This window comes from Tursiops truncatus, chromosome X (genome assembly GCF_011762595.2).
Source record: "Tursiops truncatus isolate mTurTru1 chromosome X, mTurTru1.mat.Y, whole genome shotgun sequence".
NCBI classification, from domain to species: Eukaryota; Metazoa; Chordata; class Mammalia; order Artiodactyla; family Delphinidae; genus Tursiops; species Tursiops truncatus.
The window spans coordinates 110,644,743-110,670,678 of NC_047055.1; the positions used below are offsets into that span (position 1 = coordinate 110,644,743).

At 40.9% G+C, this 25,936-nt stretch overlaps 1 protein-coding gene across 1 annotated transcript in view; it reads right to left on the reverse strand.

The window, feature by feature from the left end:
- Nucleotides 1-25,246, reverse strand: part of PHEX (phosphate regulating endopeptidase X-linked) — a 203,805-nt gene extending 178,559 nt beyond the window's left edge. Inside the window, exons 1-4 of the mRNA XM_019927702.3 lie at nt 25,082-25,246; nt 23,781-24,005; nt 18,483-18,551; nt 11,023-11,184 (exon numbers count right to left, since the gene is read on the reverse strand). Of these exons, the coding sequence (XP_019783261.1) occupies nt 11,023-11,184; nt 18,483-18,551; nt 23,781-23,898 (349 nt within the window). The 5' untranslated portion in view covers nt 23,899-24,005; nt 25,082-25,246. The remainder of the gene's footprint in view (nt 1-11,022; nt 11,185-18,482; nt 18,552-23,780; nt 24,006-25,081) is intronic.
- Nucleotides 25,247-25,936: the final 690 nt, after the last annotated feature.

Genomic DNA, 25,936 nt, shown 5'->3' on the forward strand with positions numbered 1-25,936 from the left:
CCTGCAAAAATCCCATATTCTCAGCTCCGTTATTATCCCGGCTTCTGGCAACCAAAAGCAGGAACACGTGGGAACTTGTAGGAGCTTCAGGAATCGTTACCACCAAAGCTCACGTGGGTACGCCTCCGAACTGTTACCACCAAAGTCAGCTAGGATTTTTCTTCCCTTCCCAGTCATCCTCTTTCAGGAAGTGGCTTTTCAAAAATATGCAACTCTTTTGAACAACTACAAAGTAAAATACATTACACACACCAACCATGCAAAATAGGGCCTGGGTGTGGGCAGGTTGAGAAGTGTCACTGTAGGTATATATATATGTCTTTCTCAGGATGCAAATATCCTGTGTCATTAGTCATGCCAAAAACCTTATATTTAGTCAAAAGATCCCAAATTTAGTTGACAATCTTCTAAAGTAAAATGTTTCTATCTTCCTACAACATTCAAGCTAACTAGCAGGAAACTTTTCATAATGTATTGCAATATTTATACTACAAACAAGCCCCCTCATCTGTTTTTCCACTCCTTTTCTTCAGTCTAGTCCCATGCATAGCATTTCCAGGCTGTCACTCCACCTTTCAGAAACCTCAGCTTCCTTGCCCCAAGTCAAAACTCTCACAAATGGATTCTGACATCCTTCATCCGCCATCTCACTCCTGTCATCTCTCACCAACAGCGCTGCTCATTCCTTCCTTCCAACAGACCCAAGTTATACTGATTCGGTCTTCTCCTTGGAACCTCACTCCAGCACCTCCAGATTTACAGCCCCCCTCCACCCGCTGCCATTTCAAGTTCAAACAAGAGTCCCTGTCTTCAAGATCAGACAACAAGCGAGCTCTTTCATACACCAAATAATATGTACTTATGAATGAAGACACTACTTTGTATATTACTACTTTCAATCATTTGCACTGTTTATAAATATTTTTAACTACACTATGACAAAGGCTGTATCATCTCTAGTTGGGCACTGACCTTTAACTCCCTGCTTTCATAATAGGTATGTGGTAATAGACAGTAATTTCGTCGATAACTGTGTTTGTTCTGTGGCGTAGGTAATCCCGTAAAGCTTGCACTTAACCAGTTCAAAGCTTGGCACTGGCACAAATCTCCAAACACCTATCTCCAGTTTCATCTAATATCATTATAAACACCTATTAACTGTTGGTAATGTGCTCATTACCCAGGGATTCTAGACAGTGGACTGCTCAAATATTTGGGTATGAGTGGACCAGTGGGTCCATGTAATAGCTGTCTCCACTCAAAACACCTGAATTAGGATGCACTGAAAGGCTGAAGTGAAATAAAACTATACCTCTTGAGGCGTGCCCCAGCAATCTTTACACAGGCAGGGGTTCTTAATCTTTTTTGTGCCATACATCCCCTGGGCAGGCTCTTAAAACCTATGGGCTATTCTCAAAATATTATCTATAAGAACATAAGATAAGAAACATAGGTTTACAATGGAAACCGGTTATTTCAAAGCACAGTTAACAAAACAGTTGTTTTACTGTTTGACATCATGATATATGCACTACTTCATTAACTCATTAAATAAGATCTAGCGTCGAGTCTAGCCACTACTATGATTTTGAAGTGGTGATGTATGTACATAATATTTCAAGATACCTGCAACATCTGTATTAAGATTTTTAAAAAATGATGATTCCCATTGGTAACAAAGTCACAGCTAATAATACCAGAGTTTGTAGCCTACAGGCGTAATTAAAGAAAATGCTAAAGTTCCATCAAAGGTTAGTGAAAATAAAGATGCATTTTTTTTCCTATTCAAGTCCCTGAATTCTATCGACAGCTCTCTTGAGGGGACATGGGTCTAAGTTAAAGATCCCCTAGGGATGAGGAAAAGAAAAGAGAGAAGGAAAATTGGTATAAACAACAAGAACAACAACAAAAAATAATGGTATCTAAAGAAGATCTAGAGCAGCCTAAGATGACACTTCTTACTTTCACCAATTCCCCTTTCCTCTTCTCTCTTTCCCTACAGGAGAGATTTAAAACTCACATACACCAATGAGTATTTTGTCTGACAAGTTAGATTAGCAAGACCTTCCAGGGTTTCAGGTCATGACCAAGATCCGAAAAGTTTGGAATACACAAATATCCTAACCTATTGTTTTCACCCCTAGGTTTGCTTCTTTCAGGACCAGCTGCCTCGTTTACAGGAATGATGAGACTTTTGGGAAAAACTAGATCGCAATATTTTACTTTAATAATACTGTTAAATTTTCTTATCTATTAAAGTTCTACTTTTTATTTCATTAGGAAACTAGCATTTCTTAAGCATCTACTATGGGCCAAGTGCTTTTAAAATGTTCATTTAATCCTCATGAAATTAGCAGTAATAACAGATGCCACTTATCAAACCCTGTTAGAAGACTTTCGCTGCATCTCACTGAATTAATCCAACAGTATTGCCAGATGAGAAACTGAGACTCAGAAGGAAGTGGTTTGCCTATGGTCATATAGCCAATAAGTGGCAGAGTCCCAGTTTCTTTTCAGAGCCCAAACTTGGCCGCCATTCTGTGAGTTCTTATTTTCCTTGCTGTAACTTACACAAGATCACACCGCCAGGGAGTCTTGGAGACCCAAGAAGGGCTCTAGCCTGCTGCACTGTCCACTCCCCTGTCCTGCCTTCCTGAAACCTAGAACACAAATGAAGAACTGACGATACCCTTCCTCTCCTGTCAGGGGCAAGCTCTGGTTGCAACTCACGGCTCTTCTGGGACAGCATGCAGGGCCCCAGGCTCAGAAGGGGGGAGAAAGAGAAGACAAAGCTACCCCACCCCAGCCAGCCACATACAGAGGGCACGATCTTTTTCTTCAAAAAGTATTTTCTGAGCAATAACTATATGCCAGGCACTATGCTGGGTGCTGCTGGGTTACAGTGAAGCCCAAAATGGACAAGACTGTGGCTCTCAGAAAATTTACCACAGGGGGAAGGGGGAAGGGAGGGGAGCAAGCATAATGAGAAAAACAAGTAAGCAAGCATACAAATGAGATAATTTCAGATGGTTATAAGTACCACAGAGGACACTAATAGGGTAACAGGATAGAGGGGGACTGGAGATGGGAGTAGAGAACTATTTTTAATAAAGGTGTTCTCAGGCTTCCCTGGTAGCGCAGCAGTTAATAATCCACCTCCCAATGCAGGGGACACGGGTTCGAGCCCTGGTCCAGGAAGATCCCACATGCTGCTGAGCAACTGAGCCCGTGTGCCACAACTACTGAGCCTGCGCTCTAGAGCCCGCAAGCCACAACTACTGAAGCCACCCCAACGAGAAGCCCGCGCGCCACAATGAAGAGTAGCCCCCGCTCACCGCAACTAGAGAAAGCCCGTGCGCAGCAACGAAGACCCAACACAGCCAAAAATAAATAAAAATAAATAAATTTCTTTAAAAATTATTAAATAAAGGTGTTCTCTGATCTTTCTGTATCAGTGAAATAAATTTGAATTTATTCACAGATAGCTCACCTTTCTAATGGCCTATTCAGGCCTCTAGAGCAGCATTGTCTGACAGAAATATTATCTGAGCCAAATACATAATTGTTAATTTCCTTGTAGCTATATTTGAATAACTAAAATAAAACAGGTGAGATTATGTTTAATAATATATTTTATTTAACCCAATGTACCTTAAAAATATCATCATTTCCATAGGTAATTAATGAAATAAATCATCAATTTACTAGTGAGATATTTTACATGTTTTCTAAATGAAGTCTCTGAAATTTGGTGTGTATTTTACACTTACAGCACATCTCAATTCCAGCTAGCCATATTTCAAGTGCTCGAAAGCCACATGTGGCTAGTGGCTACAGTATTGAACAGTGTAGCTCTAGAGTCTTTTATTTATTTATTTATTTTGGCTGCACCTCGTGGCTTGTGGGATCTTAGTTCCCAGACCAGGGATCGAACCCAGTGCCAAGTCCTAACCACTGGACTGCCAGGGAATTCCCTCTAGAGTCTTGATTACAGTACCTATTGAAATATTTTGTGATGTGCAGATTTTTAATTTCCACATGGTAGTCTTGGGAGCCTCATTAACTTCTGCATCCTCCTATGCTTAACACAATACCTCTTGCTGGATGTGAATGAGGAAGTCTAAATTCTTATTGCTATTGGCAACAATCTTATGACCAAGCAGACTTAGAAAGCATGAGACAGTGGATGTCAGAGTAGAGACAAAGAAAGAAATGTGATCCTTAATGGGATGGTTCAGCTGCTAGATCAACCCTTACCTGAAGTCCACATGATTACTATATATTTTGGTTACACGAGCCAACAAATCTTCTTTATTGTTTAGGCCAGTCTGAGTTGATGTTTCTGTTACTTGTGACTAAAAGCAATTGGTGCCAGGAAAAAAGTAAAAGCTCAGAAAATAGTCCTGTGTTCACGGACTAACACAATCAAAATGCTGTGTATTTCAATCTATTTGAAGCGAGCACATTTCCCCCAAATTAAAGAGCATATAACTCAGAATGAATGTAATGAAAAGATCTGGTTCTTATCAAGCGTACCCAACTTATGTCTAGTATTAACCACTACAGAAGTTTTAAAAGCTACATTAAAGCCACAGGGGAAAAGATCGGATCATAAAATAAAAAGATTGGAACAGGGAGGAGTCAAAAAGTAAGACAAGGACATGCACTGGGGGTAGAAATGGATACACAAGAAGAAAACCTAAAATGTTGCATGTCGGAACTACCAGAACACAAGCTTTTACACATGGTGGCCGTTCTCATGGCCTCTGTACTTCCTTAAGCTATTTAGAAAGAGGTCTTGTCCTAAAGCTAAATGCACATTTTTCACAGAGCCTTCAGGAAGAAATTCATTTCTGTATTTGAAGTGAGTGTCTCCTAACAGGAAATGACTAAACTTTTTAAAATTGGACTTCTTTCCCCTTCCTCACATTTCACGCACCCACACTCCCATCCTACCCATGCTCAAATGGGGTACTGCAATTAGGAAAAATGGGAACAACAACAACAAAATTTCATTTCACATTCTAGAAGCCTGCGATAACAGGCCCAAATCTTTACCCAGCACCCCTCTGTGCACACAGGACCGATAACGGCGCATGTACAAACTGGCAATTTGCTGCTTCCTGTACAGCCACGTGGTCAGAAAAACAGGAGTCTGCTCTGAGTGGGCGCACTCAGTCCATATAGCAGATTCAGTGAGACTTACAGGGGCTGAGTTTTCACCAGGAATAAAAAGCACACCACGGTGGCTGGCTGCTCCTTAGCACTTCCTCACCACATCCCTGTTTTGTTTTTTCTAGTCTGACATCATTTGTTTCAAAGAGCTTAATGATGTCAAGGCTCAATCTGGTACATCATTATACCATGTTCACTGTATGAGGAAAATGACACAATTCACTATGTCTTCAACGATCTGAACTTTCTAATTATCAAATGACTTTACAGGAGCCGAACTGAAGTTTTCAGCTTTTTAATATCTGTAAAAGACGATTTGACTAGGATCACTAATAGGGAAAACAAGATTACAGGGGGGTTATTTAATTATGAGAATCATTTAAATCTCAGCCAGCAGGTATTTACAAATAAATAACCAATCTATGAATCACGATCATCTTTCTCTGCCCATTAATGCATAGACCCTACTTCATCTTATTGTTCTGCTGGTGCTGTCTGTGCTTAAACATAATAATATACTGCATTTCTTTATAAACTATTGGCAAAGATCGCTATTCCATAATAGAGATGAGCTGGCCCTACCCTGAGTCATCTGTCTTCTGTTTGACACAAGTGTTCTATCTCACTCATTGCCTCATGTTTCATAAATGCTCATTTGCAAAATTTTCATCTGTTCATTCATAAGCAGTGCATGCTGTGTCATCCTCATGGCCACTTGAAAACAAATTTGGGAGGTTTTGTAGGAGGGAAATTTTAAGACATTCAAACACATGACTACATTCAGCCTTTTTAAAAAAAAAACAAATTCTAATTCTTGGAGAGAACAAGAAATAATTTTATTTGCCAAGTAGAAATCTGAGTCTTATATGCCATTTAAAGAAAACATTCATGAAGCCAGGTTGCTGACTTCAATAGAGGGCAATTCTCCATCAGCCAGGTCTGTCAAATCCATTTTATTTCACAAATTGGACAGCCGTTTCTGTGTGTTCTCTATCAGCCATAGGAAAATGGTATTCTTTTGATTGGTCATATTACGTTTTATTTTTGGATGTTCTCTCTTTTTTATCAAGGGTGAGGAAAAATATCTAGACTGTATTCAATATTTTTGAAAGCACATGATATTTACAGAGGATAAGACCAGAATAAAATGTAAAGCATTTGACAGACACTACTTCGTGAGCCTTAGAACTATCTTTGAGACAAAATGGAGGAGCAAAGGACAAATATTAATTGAGGGCCTGCTACGTGCCAGGAACTAGACTGGGTAATTTATATAGGTCATGTCCTTTAGTCCTCACAAGTCCTATGAAATGGGTATTCTCATCTCCATTTGAAAGGTAAAAAAGCTGAGCTAGGTAAGCTAAGTAATTGACCAAAAGTGACACAGAGGAGAAACGAAAGGGAACCAGGATTCAGATCCAACTCTGTGGCATCAAAACTCAGGCTCTGAGTGGCTTACAGTGAGGAAAAAATTTGGAAACCACCTAAATGGCAACACATGAATTGATGAAACAAACTGTAGTATATCCACACAAAGCAGTCACGGCAGATGATGGTACAGATCTATTTTTATTGACCTGAAAACATGTTAACGTGTCAAGTAAAAATGACAGATTATAAAAATAGAATACATGATCCCTTGTGAGATATATATATAATTTTATATGTATATTTGCATTTAAAAAGTTATCACCAGGTATTGGGATCTGAAGTATGTTTCTCCTCGTTAGTCATTTATAGCTGATCTACAATGAGCTTGCATCACCTGGATGGTTAGACAGATAAGTAGACAGACTGAGAGAAACACAGATACATAGATAGATATAGAATAAAGACATACAGATAGAATTTAAAGACTAGTGTTTAATTCTTGGACTCACTTTTCCTCCCTTCCATCTTTCACTCTTCCCAGTCCCCCACCTCTATTTCCTGGGATCACTTCCCAAAACAAACAACTTGCATGCTAAATAAATAAATAAATGTCTGGTGTTTAAAAAATAACATTGTTAGCACCTCTGATATTTGAAAAGCTCTATTTATACACTTTAAGAATACCTAATTATCTGCAACATACTTGCAGAGTTCAGAAAGATATGTATCTATAAATCTGTGTATCAGTATCATCTACACATTTACGTATTTCTAATCTATACATTTATAGATAGAGAGAATGAAAGAATAGTATGATAAAGCCAATACAGTACAGCAAAACAATAACCATCAGGAAATCTGGGTAAAGGGTATATGGGAGTTTTTTGTGCTATTCCTTCAACTTTTAAGTCTGAATTACCTCAAAATTTAAAAGTTTAAAGAAAACATATTTTATATTTCAAGCACATACATCTGGAACAAGATGATACTAATTTAAAAAGAGACCCTACTCCACCATTTGCTCTCCTTCTTGGCACTTGTAGCAAGAGCCCTATGACTGATTTTTTAATTCATCCTTTACAGTGCTTGTCACAAAATAACTTGAGATTTATTTGTCTGTGTCTTTCCCAGAGCGTAGAAATATATGGGGAGCCTCCCATTTTGTTTCACAAGGCCAGCACAATCTTGATAACAGAATTTAACAAACCTAGCACACAAAAATCCATGGACCAATATGAATCATAAATACAGACACAAATATAACAAAATACTAGCTTACTCAATTCTTAAGCAATGTCTTAAAATAATAAACCATTCATAAGCAGGATTTATTTCAAGATTATAAGGTTAATTTAGCACGAGAAAATCTAGAGAAGTTAAAAGAGATACTCCATGTGAGTCTCTTGATAAACAGTGAAGAGATTTTTCCTGAGCAATACCTTTTTGCAAACTAGGAATAACAGAACACAATAAAAAAGATTAGAAAAAAAGAAAAAATATATTGGGGGGAATGCTAGAGGCATTACCACCCAAGTTAGGAATAAGAAAATTATACCAGGCTTCTCTGGTGGCACAGTGGTTAAGAGTCTGCCTGCCAATGCAGGGGACATGGGTTCGAGCCCTGGTCCGGGAAGATCCCACATGCTGCGGAGCAGCTAAGCCTGTGTGCCACAACTACCGAGCCTGCGCTCTAGAGCCCGCGAGCCACAACTACTGAGCCCACGTGCCACAGCTACTGAAGCCTGTGCGCCTAGAGCCCATGCTCTGCAACAAGAGAAGTCACTGAAATGAGAAGCCCGTGCACCGAAACAAAGAGTAGCCCCTGCACTCACTGCAACTAGAGAAAGCCTGCACACAGCAATGAAGACCCAATGCAGCCAAAAATAAATAAATAAAATAAATTAATTTTTTTAAAAAAAGAAAATTATACCCATTATCACTGCTATAATTCAACATTATTCTGAGAACCTAGTCAATATAGCAAAAGGAAAGGGAGAGACAAAAAGTACAATTATTTCTTAATTTTATGATTACCTATCAAAAAATCCCCCAAACCCACCAAATAGCTATCAATTAATAAAATAGTTCTACCTAGATCCAATATAGATATATCAAAGCTTTACAACAGGCATCAGGAGTTGGCAAACTTTTTCCATTAAGGTCAGAGAGTAAATATTTTAGGTTTTGCAGGTTATATGGGCTTTATGGGTCATATGGTCTCTATATGCAACTACTCAACTCTGCCTTTGTGGTGCAAAAGCAGCCATTGATAATGCATAAATGAATGGATGTGGCTGTCTTTCAAAAAAACTTTATTTACAAAAACAGGCAGTGGGCTGGATTTGGCCCACGGGCCACAGTTTGCTGACCCCTACTTTATACCACACAAAAAAAATGGGTGATTACGAAAAGTAACCATTTAAAACAGCAAGAAAATATATGAATACCTAAAAATAACTTTCTAAAGGGTGATTCTGATGTATGCAACAAAAATGAAACGGTGAATACTCTTTCAACACAACAATTTCATATCTGGGAATTTATCCTAAGGATACATTTAGATAAGGCCATAAAGATGTGTAAACTTAGGTATTATTATAGTGTTATTTATAATAAGGAAAGATATCTACTGACATAATCCATGTCTATGAGGAATACATTATGTGTTACAGCAGGTGACAGAGCAGCATGCGTAATATCAGCTATCTTTTATTTTTTTAAATATATGGCTGTGCATATGAGATTATGCATACGTACCCACACATGGAGAAAAACACCTGGAAAGCTATATATACCCAATTGCTTTATTAGCAGTTATTTCTAGGGGTGGATTTATGTGTGACTTTCTTTTTACTCTTTGCATGTTATTTGTGCTCCTTTTTACTTTCACGACTGAGCCTGGAAATAAATTTTTTTCATTTTTCAAAGTAGAAAAAAAAAACTTGTGCTGCTCTGAACAATTTACTCTTACTTCTATGAATTTTAGCCCATATACCATGTCCTCCTCAAACAAAGCCCACCGATACTGATTTTAGTTTTTACAATAAGACATTCCCAGAAATTCTTTAAATTATTATAACTGCTTCATGCCCTGAAGACAGAAATCTTTGGGCTATACCTAATATAAAAGGATCATCTATCTGGAAATATTGACTTTTTTTATCCTTCAGTGATATTTCTCCAATTGTGTGTGTGTACATGTGCACACATGCACACATCTCTCTGTCTAGGAAGAAAAGAAGCCAGAGAAGGGAAACAGGAAACAGGCAAGAATGGTAGGTAAAGGACCGACACGAGTTAATATCCTGCAGGAAAATAAGTCTCAGTAAATTCATTCTTCAAGGTCCTATTTACAGTTCCACGGAACAGGAATCTCACCTGTTGGGTTATGGAAAAACTCTGACATTCTTGCAAATTCTCATTTATAACTTATGAAGATTAAGTTTCAGCCTTCTAGTAGAAAATGTAAGTCCATATGATTTATATCTAGTTGTGAAATTTAAGCACATTTTTCCTTACAGTGACAATAGGTATCTAATTATTTTGCCAATGGTTTCAGATGTTGTAACATACATATAAGTTGATACGTATTTAATTTTCATTAAAATTAATGAACTTAATTCTTAAAATCTTGAGGAAAAGGATATGGAGAAGATAGAAAAATGATGATTCTCAAAAATTTTCAGAAATTCTTTCAGGTGTGTTACTGAATGCAAGTTACATGGCATAACTCAGTTATAAGAAAGCGAAAAAAATATATACTATTTTTGCCTTCTCAAAACACTCACCTTACCTGGCCTTGAAATCTCTGTACTTGCGTTCTGAAGTGTTTTTCTCCAACAACTCAGCATAAAAATTAGACCAATTGTGAGCAGAAGATGCTCTAGCAAAAGATATTTCCAACTTTTGAAGAGTATGTGTGCATTCACACATATATGAGTATGTGTGTGTGAACTTGTCATTGCTTGAGAGGCCATGGGGAAAGGACAGTCTCCCCAGAGCCAACTTAGAAGTTAACAGGAACAACATGACAAACACAAGGTCATCCAGAGTTCCCAAAAGTGATGTCAAAAGACAATGAAGTGTTAAGTACATTTTGTAAACCATGAAAATCCAGGACACAGTGAGCAAGTGATGAAGTTTGCTCTGAACATAACAGATGAATAAGTATACCAATATAACATGATTTTCATTAAGTATTCCTTTGCTCCCAACCTCAATCAAAGGCTATTTATCCTTCAGCAGCAGAACTTACTATTATCAAATGTGAATATAATGAACTACACTAGGCTTGCACTGAGATCTGAAAGATTAAAATTCCACAACTTTCCTTTCAATCTTCCACTTTAAAAAATCCTGGAAGTGAATTTAGTATAGTTAAAGAGTGAGCAGTCATGCCGCAAATCCAAAGCTATGTTTTTCTTGTCAAATACTGCTCTCTGTAAAGCACATCACCAAACCCCAGTAGAAACTTACCCTTCAACTTGAGGTCGACATTACGTCTCAGCCAAGGATAAATCCCATAGCTTGGCATATCTTCAGGAATTGGATTACTGTTTATCCAGCCATCACAAGCAAACCGGAAGAAATTATCACAGGGGTCCACAGACAGATTTACTTTACTCAAGATGGAAGCAGCTATTTAAAAAGAAAATCATAGGATTAATGACAAGCACTGAACATTGTGTACTGCTCTCTTCCAAATTAAACAATGATTTCATATCAACCAGTTCCCAAGCCTTGGCTTTTACACTTCCCCTCAAATGAAGCCCTGAACCAACTTCACTATATTAAACTATTACATCCAGAGCGAGTGGATAAAAGTTTTAGTCATATTATAGTTACTGGCTTTTGCAGGAGCACCCCTAACATCTGTGGGACCTGGAATAGGAATATAAATGGAGTATAAGGTAAATTGTTTGCCAGGACGCGCGTGACATTTCCTTCCATTCCTTTCATCCTTCTGCAAGGTGACTTTGCCACTCTTGCCACCAGGATCTATTTCCCCTGCCATGAATCTGGGCTGGCCTTGTGACTTGCTTTGACCAACAGAAAGTGGCAGAGTAACTTTTCATGAGTTTCAAAACTAGGCCTTAAGAGGCCTTTCACCTTCCACGTTAAATCCCTTTGGAGCCCTGAGACTGCCCTTTGAAGAATCTCCTGGAGGAGGTAAGGCCACGCGAAGAAGAACCAAGCCACCGCCAACCGCCAGATGTGTGACTGAAACTATCATGGACCTTCCAGGCCAGGCGACCCTCCAACTGAATGCAGCTGTATGAATGAGCCTAGGCAGTCTCAGCAGAGGAACCCCACCAAACCCAAGGCATCATAAGAAATATTAAATCACTCTTGTTTCAGGCCTTTAAGGTTTGGGGTGGTCTATTCCACAACGAAGGCTAACTGAAACAGAAGCCCACATGTAATACCTAAATGTTGACAATATCTATTTACAATACACCTTTATAAAGACCTGGAGAGCCAGGTATGGATCCTTGAGCCCCTTGACATTCAGGGCAGCTCTCAGAGGACTGAAGCCCTGGAAGAGACCCAAACAGGCCCTAAAAGGAGGCTTGGGGCCATCTTGCAGGGAATTCTGGGTTGAGGAGGGGAGAGGCATGGCCAGAGCAGAGCAAAGTGTAACATTCTAAATGAGGGGCCCAGGGCAGGGGCCCCTCTTGCCCAGGTCTAGGGGCAGAACTGGGTATTTGTATGAGTTAACAGAAAGACACGATAGACTGATCTGCCATCTTTTCCTCTTTCTTAAGGCCACACCCGATTATATATGGAAGATAGTCAATCGGTAGGAAGTTCGTTCATACTTAAATATGTATCCATGAGCTTTAAAAAAACGTCTTTCGTTACAAAATGAGAAGGTCCCAAAATTCCTAATATTGAACTCCAACTCCCTTCCAACTGCTGGCTACCACTCTAGCATAAAGATATGCACCAAATGATTTTTTTTTTTTTTAAAGGCGGCCAATATTTTAATGACCTGGGAAAGACGACAGCCTGGGTGATTTTCATAATTAATTACTGCCAGAATGCATTTATGTTTGAAGTAATGAAAACTCAATGAGTTTTCAGCTAAACTTGAATGACTTGCCAAAAAAATATAATCTGCATAAATTTAGATGCGCATATTACAGTTTGGTTATGTGTGTGGTTCCTCCAGGTTTAAAAGTAAGGCTACACATTTCTCTAGCCTACACTTTTTTTTTTAATTTATTTTATTGAAGTATAGTTGATTTACAATATTGCATTAATTTCTGCTGTACAGTAAAGTGATTCAATTCTAGCCTACACTTTCTATGAAAATTTCAAACAGCTTTTTGTCTTTGATGAAGTTAATAATATACAAACAACTTAATCTCTATAGAACTTCAAAATCCCCATCACGCTCAATCTTTCCACATCCAAAAAGAAAAAAATTGGTTTAGAATCTAAGGTTGATAAATTTTAAATTTACTTAATATTTTCATCTTTCAGAATTAATTAGGTTGCCTCCAATTACAATTTTACTTACTGTTACTATTTTATCATTAATATTTAATATGCAAATTTGCTAGGACACATAAAATCTTCATTTTAGTTTATATTTGTGGCTATCCTGGTTGTGCAGCCACAGAATGAATCTGCTATGGAACACCTCAGGAACACGGATCATACAAGTTTCAGTCCCACACAATATTCAGAGTCACATAGAGGAACCCTCACATACATTTTTATTCACATAAGCACGTTGTTTTCTGGCCACCTTCCCAAGCCTCCCCCTGCCCCCAACCCTCAAATGTATCCCATCTTCTCAGTATTCTTGCAGGAACCTAAACTGCAAGATCAGCTCTGACCTCAGCCCTGGTATAAAGTGGGGGAATACATCACTCACACTGAATTTGGAACTGAGCCCACTACGTGGAAAAACTCCAGCTTCAGCCTCTCAATTCAGCACTCACAATGCACAGCTGGGCACAGGGCTGCACTTTCTGCAAGGGAACTGTGACTTCAAATTGCAAGGGACCACAGCTGTCAAGACACCAAAACTCCTCTCCCCCTACTCAGCTCCATGGAGAAAAACCACAGAGTCTTGTTTTAATAAAAGAAATATGATAATGAAGGAAATCTGTGAAAGGCCAAGCTATGTATTCCCTCAAGTCATTGCATATAAGGTAAATTGTTATTCAATCTCCAGCTAGTGTTTATCTAGTAGAAGTGAAGACACCACTCCTTATACCACCCTGACTTTTTAAGTTTAATCAGGGTTGGGGGGGAGGGGGTAACAATAAAATCACTAATATTGAGCATTTCCTCTGTGCCAGGAACTATGCTAAGCCCTTTTCAGGCAGAATAGCCTCATCACAGACTCTAGAGCCAGACAACCTGGTTTTGAATGCCAACAACCCCATGCAATAACTATGTAACCTTAGGCAGGTTACTTAGCCTCTCTGTATCTTAGTTTCCTCATCTGTATAAAATGGGATAATAATAGCACCACATAGGATTTTCATGAGAATTAAATGAGAAAATATGTGTAAAGTGCTTAGAACAGTGTCAGGCACATAGCCAAATAAATACAGCTGCCAGATAAAATACACAATGCCTAGTGAAATTTGCATTTCAGATAAATGACTACTCTTATAGCGTAAGTACTACCAAATATTGCACGGGACATACTCGTAGCAAAAACAAAATTGTCGTATATCTGCAATTCAAATTTAACTGAGCATCCTGAATGAATGCATGTAGCTAAATCTGGCAACCATACATACAAATCTGCTATTACAATTCCACAAACACTTACTCGAAACTCTTGAGGCCAGATGTTTCAGAGCTCATAGATTCTAGAAAACTAATGCAACGCCTAAACCACAGATTATATAATACCTCCAGCAATGTCTGGAGCAGCACTCCTGCAGCAAGCACATTAATAATTCTATAGGGAATAAATGCATAGTCTCTTAAGTGGGATGAACAAAGTCTAAAACAGCCTCACATGAGTTAAGATCCAGTTTTGCCGTCACAGGAACTGAGCTCGGGTCCAGTCTTGCCAACTGAGCATTACAACGCTCTCTAGGTACAGGGTAAAGGACATGGCACTGTGGACCTGGATTACTAGTACTACCACCAACATTATTTTCTTCTAGTCTCACAACCAGTATGACAAATAAAAGTTCTTATTCCCATTTTACAGATGGTGAAACTGAGCTTAGGATAGTTTATGTATTTAGCCCATATCACATGGCCTGTACTTGGCCAGATAGATCATGCCTCACACTCATCAACCTCTCTGGCCTTATCCACTATCATTAGCACGCCCTTTCCTTGTTTCCTCGTTTCTTTGTATTCTTCCTCCACCTCTTATTCTGAAAGAGGGATTAGGATAGATGGAAGTAGAAGAGAAAAGGAAAGTCAAGAAGAGAAGCCATCTCGGAAAAGACTAGCACCTTCTCGCAAAAAGTCCAGAACGTCGCTCTCCCAAACTTCATCCTGCCAGCACACAGCGGCGCCCACGCAGCGCACAGCGGCACCCACGCAGCACGCACGCGGCGCCCACGCACCGCACAGCGGCGCCCACGCAGCACGCACGCGGCGCCCACGCACCGCCCACTGGGGCCCACGCAGCACGCACGCGGCGCCCACGCACCGCACAGCGGCGCCCACGCAGCACGCACGCGGCGCCCACGCACCGCACAGCGGCGCCCACGCAGCACGCACGGAGCGCCCACGCACCGCACAGCGGCGCCCACGCAGCACGCACGGAGCGCCCACGCACCGCACAGCGGCGCCCACGTAGCACGCACGCGGCGCCCACGTAGCACGCACGCGGCGCCCACGCAAACAGCAGCGCCCGCGCAGCACGCACGCAGTGCCCACGAAGCACGCACGCGGCGCCCACGCACCGCACAGCGGCGCCCACGCAGCACGCACGGAGCGCCCACGCACCGCACAGTGGCGCCCGCGCAGCACGCACGCAGCGCCCACGCAGCACGCACGGGGCGCCCACGCACCACACAGCGGCGCCCACGTTACAGTGAAGAGGACTGTAGCCCTGGTGAGCCTTTTGCTCCAGAAACAGCGGAAGTATCTTTTTAAATATTGGAAAGCCAGTCGCCAAGGTGAAAACTAAAAAGAGGGCAGCACGGGAAAACACTAGCTGGCAGGAGACGACATAATCAATGTCATTCTTCAAGCTTTACTTTTGCATTATTATGATTCGTAATAAAGAGACAAAACTCATGAAATAAGTGGCCCTCCGTACGAAAAGTTGACTTAGGGTTTCAATTTGAGTTTGAGTTCAAAATTTTTAATTTTACACATCTGCAAAAACTGTTCCACAGACGAAGCACAAGGTGATGACGTGAAGTCTAAAACCTGCCCTCTGATAGTCCCACCTGGTGCCCCACCTGACTCCAGGTCACCCTTGCTCCACTGGAGAAATCCCTAGGTCAGCTGCTCCGCTGGGAGCAGGAAAGGGCCTGGGAATTCCCACATCTTTCTCATCCGTTCTGGGACGAGATCAAAAAGCTGAAACAGTTGTCTAGTCCCTAGACTCTAGTAGGTCTAATGTTATGAAAAAAGAGCAAGACAGGACCAGGGTCCAAGAGAGTTTCCTGGCATGGCCTCTGGCACACAGGCACAGATGGAGAGGAGCCACACATGAACTTGAAGCCCAGCCCTGCTGCTAACTCAGGATGTGACCCGGAGCAAGTTATTTAGCACCTAGAAGCCTATATTTCCTCATGTGCAATTGGGCTGGGTGATAGCACCAACTTCATGGGGTTCTTATGAAGATTTTTATGAGATGGCACATGTAAGTCACTTAACATACTGCCCGGTTTAAAACATATATATATAGATAGATAGATCACTTAAGAATGGGACAAGGGACTTCCCTGGTGGCACAGTGGTTGAGATTCTGCACTCCCAGTGCAGGGGGCCCAGGTTCGATCCCTGGTCAGGGAACTAGATCCCACATGCATGCTGCAACTAAGGAGCCCATGTGCTGCAACTAAAGACCCAGCACAGCCCAGTAAATAAATATTTTTTTAAAAAAGAACTCTAAGAGAATAGACTGGTGGTTGCCAATGGGTAGGAGGGTGGGAGAGGGTAGGAATGCAAGTTTGGGATTAGCAGGTGCAAACTGGTACATATGGAATGGATGGACAACAAGGTCCTACTGTATAGCACAGAGAACTATATTCAATATTCTGTGATAAACCATAATACAAAAGAATAGGAAAAATAATGTATATATGTATAACTGAGTCACTTTGCTGTACAGCAGTAATTAACACAACATTGTAATTCAACTATACTTAAGTAAAAAAATAAATTTAGAAAAAAGAACTCTAATAACACAACTGTCTAACCTAGTACCTTTGTATAAGGCCTCAGAGTTTAAAAGCCCTTTCACCTAAGTCTTTTCCATCTCAATAAATGCCACCACCCAACCACCGCCAAAAATCTAAGTATCACTTTGATTCTCTGAATTTTCTTGCAGCCCACATCCAATCCTTTAGCAAGCTCTTTATCTCCTAAACCCTCTTGTCTCCCTTCCCATGTCTTGAATTCAAGACAGAATCACTTCTCACCTGGCTTGCCGAAATAACCACCTGCCTTAGCGACCTTCTTCCATTCTTGCCCTCTACAGTCTCTCCTCTGCCCCAAAAGGCTCCCCAGAGTCGAGCTCTCCACACAGAGATCTTTCTGAAGGCTAATAAGATCTTGTGTCTCTCTGAAATCCCTCCAGAGGCTTCTGAGCACACTTAGGAAAACCTCAAACTTGCTGGCACCTGGGTTCCCCACTGACCCTGATCACCTGCATCCTGCCCCTTACCCAGAGGCTCTTCCCATTCCTCAAGTCCCCCAAGCTCTTTCCTCTACGGGACCTTTGCCCCAGCTGTTCCCCCCACCTGGAAAGCCCTTTCCTCCATCTTCACACAGCACTCGTTTCTCATTATTCAAAGGGCCCCTTCAATGTCATTTCCTCAGACTTTGCAATCTAGCCATCCTGTCACTTGCCACCACATTATTCTATTTTTTTAAATTTTCTGCATAACATGTACCACCAGCTGATATTTTTCTTGTCCATTAATTGCCTTGGGTGTTTGTTGTCTTTCTTCCCTTACCTGGTCATTCGGCCTCACTGCTATATTCCTAGAACCTAACTCAGTGCCTGGAGTACAATAAATATTTGGTGCAATAATTCATTAATCTCTTCTCTTAAGGCCAAGAGGAAAGTGAAAGGACCATGTGCTTAACTTATCCCATCACTTTCCCCTTGGAAAACGCACACCAGTGTCCCTGGCCACTTAAAAATGGGAGTGGGGCTGGGATCCAGGTCCTGCAACTCTAGGCCCTAACACTGGTTTATGGAGGGCAAAACTGATAGATGTTGCAAAACTGAGGCAACTTTAACCGCTCGTCTTCACTTTGCGGTACCCACTGATACACAGCCTGTCACCTCAAGAAAAATTTGACTTGTAACGTGAAATAGAAGGACCCAAAGAGATTCCAGGTGACAGTGGAAGTATCGGTTTACAGAGGGTCCCTGCTTAGACGCAGACAGGCCAGACCCACTGACCAGAAGATACAGAAAGACTACTTGAGATAAATGGGAATCTGTATCCAGCTAAGGGGATATGAAGGTCAAGGTCTCCAGGTCTTAAGAGAGGCCATTCAGCCTTCCACACCCCTTCCTGATTTCCTTTATAATGATTTGGAATACTGCACAGCTGTTTCATTGCAAGGAAAAAAAACAGGAAACCTACATTCCACAACTTCACACCAAGTCTTGAAAGAAAACTTAACATTTCATCAGAATTGCAATTCATACCTGGTAAACCTCAAGCAAACAAAATACTAAAAATACCGCCTGTTTTCTCTTCCACTCACCAAGGTACCATAATCATAACTTGACACAGGATGGAAAACCGACTTACCAGCTTCGATGCATTCTGGCTTCAGGCAGTACTCCGGCTTAGCTTGGAGGCTTAAGAAACCTTGACTCACTGAGAAAACAGACCAAAATAAAGAAATGACTGGCTTGCAGCAGACCACCACCAAGTAACCCACCGTCAGGCACGTATGCGAGACATTTGCTGTCAGTTCATCCTTCCCTGTGTTGACACCGAATTCAAAACTCCACCTGGCTCAGTGTCACAGAACCAGACTCTGGTCACTAGCTAAGTAACCTTGGTGAGACTCTTGGCTGCTCTCAAACTTGGTTCTCTAGAACATAAGACAAGTGGGCACAAGCAGACCAGTGCTTCTTAGAGTGGGGGCCCCAGGGCAAGGGCAGCACCGCAACATCACCTGGGAGCTAATTAGAACTGCAAATGACCGAGCCACACCCAGACCTTCAGACTCAGAAACTCTTTGGGCGGGGCCCAGCCATCTGCGTTTTAACAAGGCCTCCAGGTGATTCTGATGCAGGCTCAAGTTTGAGAACCACTGGGTTAAATGATCTCTAAAGTCTCTTCTATCTCTGATTATCTGTGGTTTAAGTCTCATAATTTCACTTTTTGTTTACACCTACATTCTCATTTTAGTGATGGGAAAATTGAAACTTATAGACTGTGTCACTAGGACCAAATCCAGAGTGGAAGGAAAAAGCTAGCATAGGTGGCATTTAAAGTTCTGCGTCTTATCTAAACCACCCGTACAGACAGGGCCCATCAAAGGGGGGAGAGTAAAAATATATCCTATGTAACTCAGTCATCTATCAACAGAGTCATTATCTGCCTGCCCTGTACCCCACACACCCTCCTCCCATCAGGCCCAGCCAGACAGATGCATCTATCAGACAGATGCAGCTTGGTGGACCAAGCTTCCAACTACTTCCACCAAAACAAAACCAAACAAAAACCCTGTAAGACAGAAGTAGCTTTTCACCAATGGCTTAATTTCCCCCATCTGCCTGGTAACTTCATCTAAATGGATTTCTGCAGAAGTATAGAACGGTGCCCTATTTGTAAACTTCAGGTAGCACCTGGGCATTAGCAGATGTGAGTTTAGACTTTGAAAATATTTGTGGTAGCCAAGGAAATTGTGGAGAATTCATTATTGCTGTACTCTGTGAGCAGAAATAAGGAATCATTTGGAAATGTGACACTCATCCTCCAAACAGTCTTTTTACCTGTGTTACATTAGAGATTCAAGAAAGCTGTCTATGGAACAAACATCTCAGGCCTATTTTTTTGTTGTTTTTTGTTTGTGTGTTTTGCAGTACGCGGGCCTCTCACTGCTGTGGCCTCTCCCATTGCGGAGCACAGGCTCCGGACGCGCAGCCTCAGCGGCCATGGCTCACGGGCCCAGCCACTCCGTGGCATGTGGGATCTTCCCAGACCGGGGCACGAACCCGCGTCCCCTGCATCGAGCAGGCGGACTCCCAACCACTGCGCCACCAGGGAAGCCCTCTCAGGCCTATTTTTAAGAAAAGAAGTATCTTGTCGTAAAGTTATATTTTTGATTTCTTTAGAAAGCAAAAAAAATGTAAAAAAATATATGTGGAACATAAAGATTAGTATGGAATATTTCAGTATGCCTTGGTGGTAGAACCGTGGAGTAAATTTTCCCTTCAGTCTACTTCTATATGGTTACCAAATGTTCTTTAAGGAGCATGTGTCTTCTTTTTCAGTGGAAAAACAAACTTTATTGTAAATAATAATATTTTATGATTGTGGACAATACCTTCTTGATACTAGCCTTGTTTTATTTTAGAAAAAAGATAATAAAATAGTTAAAGACATTCCTTTCAAGATACAAACTTCCAGTTATAAAATAAATAGGTCATGGGGATGTAACATACAGCCTGGTGACTATGGTTAGTAATACTCCGTTGTATATTTCGAAGTTGATAAGAGAGTAGATCTTAAAAGTTCTCATCACAAGAAAAAAATACGTAACTGTGAGGTGATAGATGTTAACTAGACTTATCATGGTGATCATTTCTCAGTATATACAAGTATTGAATCATTATGTTGTACACCTGAAACCAATATAATAATGTTATATGTAAACTATATCTCATTTTTTAAAGTTTTAAGGAGTTATTTCTTTCATGGAAAATAATTATTGACCGAAAACCTCTAAGGAAGCAAAACTAAAATCAAATATCTTTACCTGATGATGAGTAAAAGAAAAGTTTAAGTTAAATTAATTAGGACACAGACAAACCCAGTCTCTGAAGGAAGAGCATCATTTCCATGGGGGGGTTATCTTAAGACCCTGTAAATTAAGAGGGGTCAACAAGCCCAGACAATGTGAAGGTTTAAGTGAATAAAACAGAGACAACAAAAAATTATTTCTAATATAAAAAATGAAAATGTTACTTTTTGCTGGTTAGGGGCTTTTTAAAAAACTTAAAGAGCGCTTTGGTTTCTCATTTTAGATTAGTCTATAAGCAGCAGAAATGACTTCAGAATGCAGTGACATCATCCACATGAGCATGAGAATGACCATAAAGTGGGGGTCAGCAAACTATGTCCTGTGGGCCAAGTCCAGTCCACTGCCTCTTTCTGAATGGTCTGTGAGCTAAGAATGTTTTTTACATTTTTTAATGGTTGGAAAAAATCATAAGAAGAATATTTCGTGGCATGTGAAAATGATCCGAAATTTAAATTTCAATGTCCAGAAATCAAGTTGTACTGGAATACAGCCATGCCCATTTGTGTACATATTGTTTATGGTTGCTTTCGTGCTACAACATAGTCGGGTAGCCACAACAGAGACAGCACATGGCCCAGAAAGCTGAAAAAATTGTACATATCAAATTTATATAATGTTATAAACCAATGTTACCTGAATAAAAAATAAATCTAAAAGAAAAAAATGAAATACAATCAAATAAACTGGGTATAGGCATATAAGGCCTTAAACCCTAGGGCTCTAAGTTTGCTGAAACCACCCCAAGGCCAGTGGCTATCACTCTTACTGTATAAAGACTAAGGTTTTAAAAAAGAGATTACCCCAGAGCCTAAAATACAAATAAGAGGGAAGGAGGAAGGCCAGAAATTGCAGACATGTGACTGAACTTGTATAGGCAGAAAAATATACCACAAAGTTTACCCGGAAGTGCCTTGAAGAGAAGACGACCTTAACCAAAATACTGTCATAAAGAGCACTGTCTGGCAGGTCCCAGGAGATTTTCAGACAAGGACTTTGCTAGGTGCAGGGTGGGGGTGGGTGGCAGAGCCTGTGGAACTAGGAAGTGAAAAGGGGAGGAGGGAAGGAAGGGAGTCAGAAATAGTGCAGAGACATTTGACAAAAATATCATTTATGTTTTCACTTGAGAGTGTGCATTTATTTAAAAGCAAATGTCTCTGAATGTATTCATCCGAAAGGACATGGTCACCTGAAGCAATACTTCTCAAACTTTAATTTGCAAATGAATCACCTGGGGATCTTGTGAAAATGCAGATTCTGAATCAGTAGGTCTGGGGTGGAGTTCAGGCTCCCAAGGGATGCTATAACGCTGCTGGTCCACAGACCGCACTGAGTAGTGAAGGCTGAGGGAGGCCACACCCTTACTCTCTAACACCATTACAGCTTCTCTAAAGATTCTAAGTGAGAGAGAGCCGTGTTATTGGGCACATTGGAAAGTTATTTTTTCTATCTTAGGCAGGCCTCCTTACCCATAATAGCATCGCCTGGCTTGATGAATTTTACTGTGTTCTAAAAACTTCAGAGCTGATCCCAAAGAATCATCTTCTCTCAAGGAACAAAGATTTGGAATTCCCCAGTGGCCTAGTGGTTAGGACTCCACACTTTCACAGCAGAGGGCCTGGGTTCGATCCTTGGTCGGGGAACTAAGATCAGTGTGGCCCCCCCCCAAAAAAAAAAAAAAAGATTTGCTGCCATCAAGAACATTCTGATAATATGCTACAGCCTCAGAATGTAATCATGAGAGGAATTTCAGAAAAGCTTCAAGCAGCAGTAACGGCATTAAAAAGAGCACGTATTTTTACCTAAACAATAATCATTTGGATTTTCAAGTTTGGGAATGTTTGCAGAACACAAATAGTCTCACTTTGTAGTCACTTCCCACATAGTACATACTCCCTTGACATGCCCGTATCATTTTTCCTCCAGTTTTGAATTTCAGGATAGGACACTTGCCTAAACCGCAAGCGCCGAGAAATCTCACACCAGTTTTCGAGAGCCTCAATTTCAGTCGCAGGAGTAGGAGGTTCAGCTGTACCAGAAAGCAATAAACCCATCTAATTTCCTAAATCTTCAGCCACAGAAAACATGGAAAGATGGTTTGCTCGTTTTAGCAGAGTTTTCAACCACACAACCCTAACTCTTTTAAAGTTTAATTACTGGTTTTCCCCTGCCAAGATAAACATGGCCTCCTGCATCCTGCATATGCCAAGGTATGTTCCCAGGCTTGCTACATTTCAAACTGCACCTAGACTCTCCTAAATATAGGGCTTGGTCCTACATAACTTTCAGGCTAATGAAATACTGTTTCATACTTGAGCCGTATGAAACAAATACAAAGGCAAAGAGTCAAAGATTCAAAATGCCTAAAATTTTAGAACATTCCTCTCCCCTTTCTATTTTGTTCTGTCTCGTAAGAATATGCTTTTAACATCACCCTCTGGGTACATCATTCTCACCAAAAGTCATTAAAATCAATGAATCACAATACCTTCCAAATCTTAGGAGGAAAACCTCTATTTCCTTCATATTAGTTTTTAAATCTAAGAGAAAGGCAGAGTTAAATTTTTTATTCCACCAGAGTCACTGGGTTAGAAAGGAATTGAAGAATATCATTAACGGTGCATTTTTAAAGACTGATTTGCACTTTGTGAGTTAAATTTCATGATTCATTCAGGCAAACACCGACAAAAATCAAATGGAAAGAAATTCCAACATGGTTTGATCACAATGTAAAGTCTTTCCTCACAAAATAAATCAAAGTATCTGACTATGAATTCATAAACACTCATTTTGCTGAATGTAATGCATAAAAAATGTTTGCCCGATGCAACCAAATCCTCTAGCCACTCGAATCCACTTTATACCCACTTCACATTCTGGACTATGCATTTGGTACTTGGGAGTTTTTATTTATTTACCCTCCTAAAGAAAAAGCTTCCTTTCATTTGCATATTTAATAGAAAGTAAGGATGCACCACCTACTAACACAAGCAAACAGCCCTCCACCTGCATCCTGACCAGGTTTGCCAGAATACAGCACAAGGAAGCCACTGCACTAGCCCAGTTCCACTTACCTAGGAAGAGGACCGTGCCCAGCACCAGGGTGCCACCAACGAACACGGCCAGGGCGATTCGAGTGCCTCTGTTGGTCGTCTTCCCACTCTCCATGCTGCTCCCTGTCTCTGCATCCATTGGGAGAGATGTAAGGGCCAGGCAAGAAGAAAGTCGCTTTTTGTGGCTTGGTGGCTGGTCTCAAGAGTCTGTTAGGCGTTGACATCCAAGGTTCTCATGCTCTTCTACTAATGGACAGGTTAAAAAAAAGCCCGTCAGGATATGTCCTCTCGCCACCCTTTCTCAAATACTTCTTCACAAATGAAATAAAAGAAACCCAAAAATATTGGTCGCCTTGGCTTTCCCCCTGACCAGACAAAACAAACAGTGGTTGCTTTATCTTGGTGCTCTCCCCCCAGCAAGAGGGTGCTGCCCCTCTCAACCGATCGTTTGGCAGGCTCTTCTCTCAGGCGTTCCGAGTGTATATGTTTTACTATGTTACTGAACAGATGTTTTAGCTATTTAAATGTATAGTCACTTGGGGAGGAAAAAACGATTGTCTTTATCAAAACTGGATTCTTGTCAAACTCCCCCAAACCATGATAAGTTAGGTGGCAAGGATTCTTCCGACCCACTTCAAGATCTCAAAGAATCACATACTTCTTTGGCAATAATCATTCTGCTTGCCTGAACTGTCTTCATCAAAGATATTCTTTCAGTGTGCGAGTCCCTTTTTAAAGCCTTCTAAGAGTTCCTGGGATATCCTGGAGCATTTTATTTTAGGAAGTTTGTGTATGACAGCATGTGCCAAAAATCAGAGTCGTAGCCCAGTGCAGTGCAAAGTAGTAATTAAGACACATACAGAGGCTGATGGTTTGGACTGGAACTTTTTTTAAGGAAGAAGGAAAAGCACTTCCTTTCCGTGGTGCTAAGAATTGTACAAAAGGCGAGTAAGTGTTCGAATTAAGCTTATTAGCCAGCACAAAAGATATGGCAAAAGGGTTTTTCCCTGCATGTTTTAATGAAAAGTGCACCCGTGTATTGTGTCCTCCAGCCCCACCATTGGTTAGTACGTTTTTGTGTTTTCATCAAGCCCCGGTCTCAGCAGATTCCCCAGGTTGAATTCAGAGGTGATCCGTCTCACTGGAAAGACTGGTTAATGACTGGGTCTTTGATTTCTTGGATTATATTGATACTAACAATTTAAATGATAAAAATCTGCTTTCTTCACGGGGCATCTGATATTTCAGTGTTATTAAAATGATATCGATTTTATGATCCAGTGATATAGATATCATTAATTCACAGCACAATTGCCACCTACCTGTTTTTGTTTTGCTGGAGGTCACAGGACAGTGGGAGTGGAGCTGGAGAATTCAGCTACATCTAGAAACCAGGAGAGCACTTTTCTCATGCAAAACTTCTGCCTTTGGCCGTGGGAGGCATCACACCAGGGCTCAGCAGACACCGAGGAGTCCAATGTAACACGGGCTCACGTTCACAGTCCTGTAACACACGCTACCTTACTTTCCGCTCATTTCATGTTGCCCCCAAACCAGAAAGAATAAGCCTTTGTCCAAATTATGACATCATGGTATGTTCCAATAACACATCCTAGCAGGCCTTTGGCTTCTAGGATGGGATCCTCCCAAGAGTTTTTGGACTTGACTCCATACTACTTCTTAGACTGTGAGCTCCATGAGGTCAGGAATCACATCCATCAAGTTCAGTGCTGCAGGCCATCATCCACAGTTCATGGTCCACAACAGTGAAGGGAGAAATAGGAGCAATGAAATTACACAAGTTAGCCTCAGCCACTTACGCTTAAAAAGCAATTTCAGGAATCTCAGATGCTAGTGTCTGGGGGTCTTTCAGCCTCCTAATTCCTTCTAAATGCTCAGATGATAATGATACTTCACACGGGTAGAGCACTTTCATATCCCATTTTAACCTCATGGTAAACCTATATACTTGCTAGCAAAGGTATTTTTATCTCTGTTTTGCTCCTAAGAAAACTGAGGCCCAAGGACTGGCCTCAGGTGACACAGGAAAAGCAGGAAATGGAATAGCAAGGGGGATCACTGCCATACGCTGTGCACAGGGGAGAGGACATCCACATAAGCATGACACCAGGACCCACTTCTTCCCTCTTTCCTTCTTCAAATCTCCTCACACCTTT